This window comes from Vespula vulgaris, chromosome 23 (assembly GCF_905475345.1).
Source record: "Vespula vulgaris chromosome 23, iyVesVulg1.1, whole genome shotgun sequence".
Taxonomy (NCBI): domain Eukaryota; kingdom Metazoa; phylum Arthropoda; class Insecta; order Hymenoptera; family Vespidae; genus Vespula; species Vespula vulgaris.
Window position 1 is genome coordinate 2,812,501 of NC_066608.1, and position 10,000 is coordinate 2,822,500.

At 31.2% G+C, this 10,000-nt stretch overlaps 1 protein-coding gene across 2 annotated transcripts in view; it reads left to right on the forward strand.

Moving 5' to 3' along the window:
- LOC127071839 (protein BEAN1-like) overlaps positions 1 to 1,579 on the forward strand; it is a 5,318-nt gene extending 3,739 nt beyond the window's left edge. For both annotated transcript variants that reach the window (XM_051011585.1, XM_051011586.1), the window contains exons 2-3: positions 1 to 38; positions 1,165 to 1,579. The exon at positions 1 to 38 is cut by the window's left edge and continues 676 nt beyond it. In XM_051011585.1, the coding sequence (XP_050867542.1) occupies positions 1 to 38; positions 1,165 to 1,265 (139 nt within the window). In that variant the 3' untranslated portion in view covers positions 1,266 to 1,579. The remainder of the gene's footprint in view (positions 39 to 1,164) is intronic.
- The last annotated feature ends 8,421 nt before the right edge of the window (positions 1,580 to 10,000 follow it).

Here is a 10,000-nt window from a genome sequence, read left to right on the forward strand (position 1 = left end):
CGTATCCACGGGCAAAGAGGTCCAACGGAGATCACGAAGTGAGTATAGATTGTATACAATATCTATATATTTTATATGCTTTTATATGCGTTTATCCTTTCTAATTCTATGACATTATATTCGGTTATAATGTAAGATAGATTTATCATTGAACGAATTGTAGTTGTATAGTGATTCGATTCATGAATAATTAATTTATTACGATACTAAGAAAGAATAATAAATTGAAAAGAAGGAATTATATATACATATATAAATATGTGAAATATTATAATATATATAATTATAATTTATATATCATATAAATTATAAAATATTATATACATTATATATAAATATATAAAATGTAAAATATATGTATATTTTAATATCAGGTTTGTAGATTACTATCGATCACTTCTAGCCGAGGAAACTTAAATTCATTTATAAATAAATTTTATTCAGTAATAAATTAATGAAGCAGTATTCATTTATTAAAGATTGAATTGAACTGTTTGTTATATAACAGTTTTGTCGGTATTCAATAACAACATATTTTTATATCACTATTATAATTATTTTATACGATAACGATCTCCGCTTTCTAACGATAACATATCGACTTAATTTCGATATATTTTATTAATCTTCCTTTAGTTATAAACTTTATCAATGAAACTTTTATACTGTTAGACGTAATCGTTCTAAATAACGTTTGCTTCTTATTAATGCGACTAACGAACTTTTAGATAACTTTCATAAGTTCAAATAGTTCGATAACCAGCTTTAAAATGGTCATATTTTTGATAGAATAAGGAAACTCGTTATCAAATCTTTATAGAAGCATCGTATCTTTATGAAGCATGAAAACGTTTCTTCATCTCGTATCTCCGTCACAATGACCCTATTCTTTTAGAAATAGAAAATTCGCAGACGCAATAAATATATTTTATTTGCTGATCGAATATCATAAAAAATCTTACTTAATCAATATATATATATATATATATATATATATATATATTGTGTGTTTATTTGAGTTTGTATATGTATCTTTCCCTGAACGTCACGTTTACTCGTATGTTCGATCTTGACAAGAAAAGTTTTATTGATAACGAGACGAATCTTGCAAATATATTAATAATGTTGTAAATATATTATATTCTTTTAATTTTCTCTTTACAGAATATGGAGGAATCTTAATCGCGGCTGCCGTTATTGTTTTTCTTATGGTATTGTCTTTGATGGTTAGATTTGTTATGGAAAGAAGTCTCCGGCGACGATAGCGCTTACTAATCCGGAAAAATAAATCCAGACGAATGTCGTAGACAGAAAATAAGAAGAAAATCATCGCATTTCTCTGTGAGTCTTCAAAGATCAGCTATGAAGGTCATCGAAAAATACACATGTATATAAATCGACGCCTCGAAATTACGTGATACAGAAAATACATTTCAATGATATGTTGTTTCTGCTTTTGTAATTTTTTGTTTTTTTTTTGTTTTTTTTCATGGCTAAAGCACAATGAAAAACGAAATTCAATAAATTTACGATTATATTTTTCTATGTCAACGATCTAATATAATATAATTAAACTATACTTTTTTGTGTATTCCATCATCGGTATCAACCAAGTCCCTGTTCTTGCGAGAAATTGACTTTTTTCGCGTGTTAATCAATGAGATCGATTTTTGTCTAGATAGTTAATAAAATGAGAAGAAGAAAAAAATTTACCTTTGGAATATATATATATATATATATATATATATATATATATATATATATATTACGAAAAAATGTCTGTATATTAACATGTAGTTATTTTTGCACGTATTATAATAATAATATATTTGTATATATTAAGGCTTCATTTGATAATATTAAAATTATATATATATATATATATATATATATATATATATATATAATTTACCTTTTCTAAATAATATCCTGTTTATTAATCAACATTGTATCTCTTTAATTATATCATTTAATTAGTATTTACATTTAAATAAGACGTGAAAAGATTCACAGAATTCCAAAACATTTATTTTCTTCGATTTCGTTAGAATAGGAAGAGAAAACTACTCTCCGTTCTGGCTGATAAGATCTTAAAAAAAAACAACAATGTTCCAAGAAGACAAGTGGAACGATCGGTTCCGGCAGCTTGAAACTGTTAATTATTCGTTAAACGTGTTATCCGTTTAAAGTGGAAAGTTCATTTCTCTTATCGGTCCATTGGGAAGACGAGAAGACAAAGTCTCCTTGTAAGAAAGAGATAGAGAGCAAGAACGAGAGAGAAAAGGAGAAAGACAGAGAGAAAGAGAGAGAGAGAGAGAAAGAGAGAAAGAATAGAGAAAGAAGGTATGAGAAAACAGAGTCGAATAGAAAAAAAAGAAAAAAAGGATAAACAAATAGATAGATAAATAGATAGATAAATCGAGATGAAGTTAAGAAAATCAGGAAGAAACTAGAATTATGATTTCGATGCGCTGATTAAAAATATAATACAAAATCGTTCTTTTAACTACGTCGAGAAAAATAAGAAAGCCGAAGGATAAGGATCAGGATATAGATGGAAGGAGACGAGAGTTAGGTGTTTGTCAACGGTTGTCGGTAGTTAATTACTTTACATGAAAGGAGCTTCCAACCCTTTCGCCGTCGCGCTTGAGACAGCTATGGTCCCTTCGTCCCAGCTACTCTCATCGTCTTGAGACACGTCTGTCATCCCTCCTCCATTTCAAAGACCCAATCCTTCTCTTTCTCTCTCTCTCTCTCTCTCTCGCTCTTCGTTCCTTCCTTCCTTCCTTCCTTCCTTCCTTCCTCTTTCATCCTCATCCTCTCTCATCTTCCCCTCTCTCTCTCTCTCTCTCTTTCATTCTCCCTTTCTCTCTATCTCTCTCTCCTTCTCTTTCCCTCTCTCTCTCTCCCTCTCTCCCTCTCTCTCTCTCTCTCTCTTTCTCTCTTATCACCTGTGAGAGTTTACGAGCTCATAATTCGTGCTCGTGTTGTAAACGAAGTCTTAGCGTAGTACGACGGAAAATCTTCGTACGCGTTAACCCTCACACACAAACAAGCAAGCACACACACACTTGGAACTTCTTCTTTTTTCTTTCTTCTTCTTTTTCTTTTTCTTTTAAATTTTATTTCTCCGTAGAAAAGAATTTTATTGTCGTTAATAAAACGTTAAGTTAACATTGGGACAGAAGTTTGTATCATAATTTTGTTTCGTTTTCTTTTTCTTGTTTCGTTTATAAGAGACCTAAATTGCGACAAGAAAGAGAATTTTATTTTCTCTAAATTTTATTTCCTGCTTAAAAAAGATTTTTATTGTCGTCAATAAGGCGATAAATTAACATTGGGACAGAAGTTTATATCATAATTTTTTTTCGTTTTCTTTTCCTTGTTTCCTTTATAAGAGACCTAAATTGCGTCAAGAAAGAGAATTTTATTTTTCCTAAATTTTATTTCTGCGTAGAAAAAGGAAATATTATTAATAGTGCGCTAAATTAACAATGGAACAAAAGTTTATATGATAATTTTCTTTGTTTTTTATTCTGTCTCATTTTGTTTTGCTTTATTATAAGAGATCTAAATTGTGCCAAAAAATAAGAAAAAGAGAAACGAGAATTGAACTACTCGTGGAAGAATATTATCGTACAATGGAAATTGGATTTAAAGATTTAAAAATAAATTTTCGTAGAGACAATTTAATTTCTTTGAAGATCTATCTGATTGAGTTAGCGTTATCATGACATTTATTTATTTTTTTTTTCTAGAAATTATTGTTTCTCTTATGTCGATATGAACTCGTTCTCTAACGTGTGTATAATTTTTTTACGATTTATTTTATACTGATTCGCGACCATTATTTTTATACGATTGACGATCTTAATCGTTTAATAAAAGCCTTGTTATTTACTCCATATTTCCTAGTCAGTAACATGGTTATCGCGTTGTTTAATGTTTAACAAATATCATTCTCTAAAACAATATTTGATTGTAAAATAAAAGGTTGTAAAATTAAAAACAAAAGAAATAACTAATGTTAGGATAGGCAAAGGAAGATATATTTTTTATATTGTTTGTTGTATTCGATTATTTACTTAATAAAGTTTTTCTTGTTTTATCATAGTTACAATTCATTTTTAAAAGTAAATCCTGGAAACTTAAAAAATCTTAATGTAATTAACACTGTATCCAAAATTTGTAAATATTCGATGTTCTTAATTGATTGATTGATTGAAAATCTAGTCTGGAAAAAATGGCTCTAATCTCAGCTAACGAGTGTTAGAAACGAATGTTATTCAATTTTGAAATAAAAATTATGTAGGAGAAAAACATTTTTTAATATTTTTAAGAAAATTGCAATAAAATTTTTTTTCTGATTCAGAAATAACGTTCAATGTTAATGTTATTTAACATGCGAATGTGTTAACCTGTCCGTCGTCACCTTCGCGTTCCAAAGCGCATAGTCACACTAATGTACGCATAAACATACTCATCGGAAAAGTTACATTGAGTTTTACAATCGATAGTGATGACCGAACTTAGAAGTTCTCGTGTTTCCTTCAATTTCCTTTTTCTTCTTAATTGAACGATATGAAATCATTGCTAATGTAATTCTTAATTTCGTATGCAACGCACGTTTTTTCTTGTAAGGATATCAAAGCATGCTTTAAAAGCACTTTGAGATGTATTTATACATAACTACTACGTACTTACCTACTTACATATAAACGTGTGCGTATGTTATGTGTGCACATATTATATATGGGGATATGTGTGTGTCATACATAAACATACACACTTATATACATATATAGGATGTCCCCATTTTTTCCGGCAAAACAATGTCAACATATTCTATGAATAAAAATACTTTATTACAAAATGATTCATTAAAGTATATATATATATATATATATATATAATGAGTGTATGTCCGTGTGTGTATGTATATGTAGCCATACTTTTTCCTATAAAAGGATGCCAATATATATTCGAAGTAAACAGACTTCATTAAATAATGCTTTATTAATATATATACACATGTATAATAAATGTTATATTAAAAGAATTATAATAAAAATACGAAATAACAAAGAAGTAATAAAAAATTAGAATTTTATTACATTTAAAATCTCCGATTGATCGATTTCCTTTAACTTCGTCGTATACAAAATTCTTTCCATTAATCTCTTACGCGCGTTAATTTTGCTCCGATAAAACTTTCTTATTATTCTAAAAAAAAACAAAATAAAAATTCAGATGATGTGACGACTTGATCTCCGAGGGCCAAGGAATTTGTACTCCTCGATCTGTCCATCGTCGAGGATAATGCTCATTTAAACATTGCCGTACTCATGTTGTATAATGTAAACATAGTAAACACTGCTTATATAAACAGATAAGGTAAATACATACCACCAATTTGTTTCCATGCTACGGTATCTACGTATATACGTACTTACGTGCTTATATCAAACGAAAACCGTTCTGCTGTTATTTCATATTTTTAAGCTTACATTTATATATCCACATACATACATACACATATATATTTTTTTCTTTTATTTTTATTCATTCAAATATGCTGACGTCGGTTTCGTCGAGAAAAAATAAAAACATAAAATAAAAAAAGAGAAAGAAAAAAGTAGATACGCGTAAATATGTCCACATTACATATTAATACGAATACACACGAAGGATGTTAATGCAAAGAGATTTATTCTTAACCGGTCGATCGATCAATCGATCTATTGATTTAATATAAAAGAATGTAAGATAATAATAAAAATAATTACATGCGTGATTTGCAAGAAATAAGAGTTGTTTGTCTTTAGTTAGTTTATTCTTTCTTTATTCTTCTTTCCTTTTTCTTTCCATCTTTTTATTTCCCTTTTCTTTCTCACGTTAACTACTTACCATCGAGGACACGCGAGTGTATGAGATCGTTTACTGCACGGCTTATCTCGATTTATTCATGGATATAGTGACCGTAAGGCGGAGCGAATATACGTACTTTGCTCGGATATACGTTCGAGTCTCGGCTACGGTACGTCAATTTCCAGTCGACCGAGCACTTTTTAAGGGCTAACCACGATACAGTGGCAGGAGATGGACAATATATCGCAATATAGAGCTTCTGTCTCTCTCTCTCTCTCTCTCTCTCTCTCTTTCTCTCAGTCTCTCTGTCTATCTTTTTATATACGCGTATATATGTGTATATGTGTGTATAGAAGAACGGTGAACCTTTTCCGAGTCCTTTTTACCATTCCACTTTTTTTATCTCTCCTCTCTCTCTCTCTCTCTAGCAACTCATCCATCTATCCGTTTGTTCATCTCTCTCTCTCTCTCTCTTTCTATAAGAGCTAGAGCACGGCATAGGCAGCACGTTACATCATTCATACATGCCCGAATCTCATATCGGTTTCTGATCCTCCGGCTATCAACGGCCTTTGGAGGCCCTCGGCAACCGCTTTCTCTTCCCACCCTTCTCTTCTATTTCTCCTTCTCTCTCTCTCTCTCTCTCTTTCTATATATGTATATATCTTCTCTGTGTATCTCTGTCACTCTAACTCTATTCTGCTCTGCCCTGTCCTGCTTTGCTCCGCTCCGATCCGCTGTGCCCTGCTCTGCTCTACTCTGCTCTGCTCTGCTCTGCTCTTATAGCGTTCTGTTTATTGTTACGTCGCGTTTATGCATGAACCAACGCGATTCCATTGTCACGGGCACGTGACGAAGCGTTCCAAAGAGGAACTGGAGGATGAGAGAGGAAAACCCTGTCCTTTTTGTCCTTTCTCTCCTCTTTCCACGGAAGTTGGTAACGGTGAAAATGGAAGCAGAGTTATTGGGCCAAAGCGGAAATCGATGGTTCGTTGATCCTCTGCCCTTCCGTGTGTTGTATATCGTAACTTTCTGTTGATACCGTTCAAAAGAGAGTTAGATTGATACATAAATGTATATATACATATATATATATATGTTTTATGTATATATAATATATATATATATATATATATATATCATATATATCTACATATATACATACATATATAATGAAATGATATGATGATGATATTACGATATCTATATGATATATATATATATATATATATATATTAAATCCTCATAATCAGATTGTGAAACGGATCGTGTCAGAATTTGTAAACTTTCAAGTCGACAATTTAATTAAATTCGAGAAAGACAGAAAGAGGGAGAGAGAGAGAGAGGAGAGAAACAGAGATAAGATTGTATTTTCCACGTGTCATTGAAATAACAGCGAAAAAATAACAAATCTTTTTCTAAGAAAGTGTGAATCCGGAAAGCAAACGTGGCAATAAGGAAAACGAGGAGAAAGGGAAGAAGAAAGGGATAAGGGATAGCGAAAAGGATAGTAAACGGCCAGGAAGCTCTTTGACGAGGTCGTTTCCGGACGAGTCTGATGTTTCTTGACTCTGATCCCAACGCTATCGCAACAATTGGATAGCTCGCGCCCTCCTTGCTATCCTAGTCTTGCTGTGCGACCATGATAAGCTTCAGAAACAGCTCTTAATGGTTTCCCTCGCGATTACCGGTACCTATATCTCCGATTCATCCCTCTACACTTTACTTCTGTGTTACTCCTTCTCTACTATTGTATAATACGAAGGAACGAGAGATCGAGAGAAAGCTTTCGCTAGTAACGTCGATAACCATGACTAAATTATGATCTGCCATTGTACAGGAACCGCAATGGAATAACAACACTTCCTGGAACTCATTTCTATAACGAGAGACACGTAATTCCTTTTACATATGCAATATGTAATAAAATAAAAAAATAGTATTAACTCGTAATATTGATTAGATAATATCGTTGATCGGCATGATTTTTTGTTTTTTTTTTGTTTTATGGTTTTTCAAATTTTTTATTTTTCTTTCTTTTTTTTTTTGACATCACTTATTTGATTTATTATATATTGTATTTATTATTTTATTTATTATATATTGTATTTATTATTTTATTTATTATATATTGTATTTATTATATTTATAGATCGTCAACCGAAATATTATTACGAAAATTCAATAGATCAATTTTGATATAATGTTTAACAATCGATTTATGATAAATGAATTTCGACGAAATAATAAAGTTTTAACGGATTGAAATTAACGATCGCCGATAACCGACGTTAAATTTAGATACAAGCCTTTTCAAGATACTTTTTTTCCATTATATATCTTCTTTTTTTTTCTTTTTTTTCGTTTCTTTTTTGGTATTTTCGTTCGCAACGTCAAGAAGACCGTAAATATTTTTTCTCGTAATAAGAATAAAGTTTAATGTAAAAATTCTGATAATGAATTCTTTAATATTTATCATCCATAAAAACTCATCAAAAGTATTAAAAATGGTATTCTTTGAAAATCTATTATGATAATGAACGTGTGTAACTGAATACGTTAAAAATTTTATGACAAGTAATATCGACAAGTAATTATATTATCGTAATAATAAGATTTATTTATAGCAACGCTCATTAAAATGAAATTTTCTTTGTAGAACGTTCGCCGTTCAAACATTCGTTCAGATTTTTCTAGCTTTTTATTATCCCCTCAATACCATGAAATTTTACCAATGGGAGCCATTGTAAAAGCTTCGCGAAGAGACTCGTTCGTAAACAACAAGATTATCGAAGTTCGATGACAATCTCGACGGCAAATCGAGTTGTCTTCTCTCTTTCTCTCTCTCTCTCTCCTCTCTCTCTGTCTCTCTGTCTCTCTCTCTCTCTGTCTCTGTCTCTGTCTCTCTGTCTGTCTCTGTCCCTTTCTCTTCGTATTCTTTACCCGTAGACTCAGTTTCTCTAACTTTTAAAAGAGACTAACGTACGGACGGTACGAGGGGAAACTCTCGTTTTGTAGAAATCCGATAAGAATTACTAATTGGGAAAGACGGAGAATCATGGTATTATATAAGTTTCGATTGTAACCGAAAAAAATCTGTCGGGGATAAAGGAAATCGTATAGATCTACAATGTTTTCTTGATTTTTTTCTTCGTTCTTTTTTTTTCCTTTTTTTGAAGATAAGATCATTAACTCGAGACGTATATATTAATATCTCCTTTATAGTATTATCACTCGTAAAATAGAATCATTCGAATGGAAATTAGATATGATGCTATTACGATTTAAGCAGGTATTAATATTTATTTTCTTCGATAGATACGGATATATAAGTATATACATACATACATACATGCATATATATATATATATATATGTATATATATCTTTTGGCAAACACAATCTGTAGAATCGGATTAGACTTCGAAGCTACAGTCCTCGATCGCCAAACTAAACTGAGTTAAGCCCAGTATTAGTAGCAAAGCCTCGTTTATTAATTCAAACCAAGTTAACTCTCTCCTGTGTTTCTCTCCTTGCGACCTAGAGGAAAATCAGCGGCGTGTGACGTTACCTTGGATTAGTTACCGAATAGCTACATCTTGCGAAGTTAATCCCCGAAAACGTGCGATATCCATAAAGTTAGAAACGAACCTCTCGTCGTGTATCGACTAACATATCGTCAAAGGTAAATTAAAGAAACGTTAATACATCCTGTGCACCTAGTCGAATCTCCCAACGATAATACCAACGATAATACATATACTTTCATTCGTATAATCGCACTTCAGAAATAATTTTTTACAATCGAAAGGAGTACGGAATATTTTGTTTCGAAATTTTATTACTAAATTGACTACGTCAACATAATCGAAGATCGAAAACATTCGTAAAAGAAAAGAGAAAACAAAAAACAAACAAATCGAAATTCGATGTTAAGAACGACAAAGAAACATTCGCAAAATTTCGTAAGAATGTCGTAAGGATAAGAGTTCAAAAAAAAAAAAGAAAGAGAGAAAAAAACAAACCAAAGTAAAGAAAACAAAGATAAATATGAAAAAAAGCGAGCGATTTCGCAAATATGGGTCAAGATCGTTAAACAAAGGAGAATACTTGCTAACGTCGTAATATACAA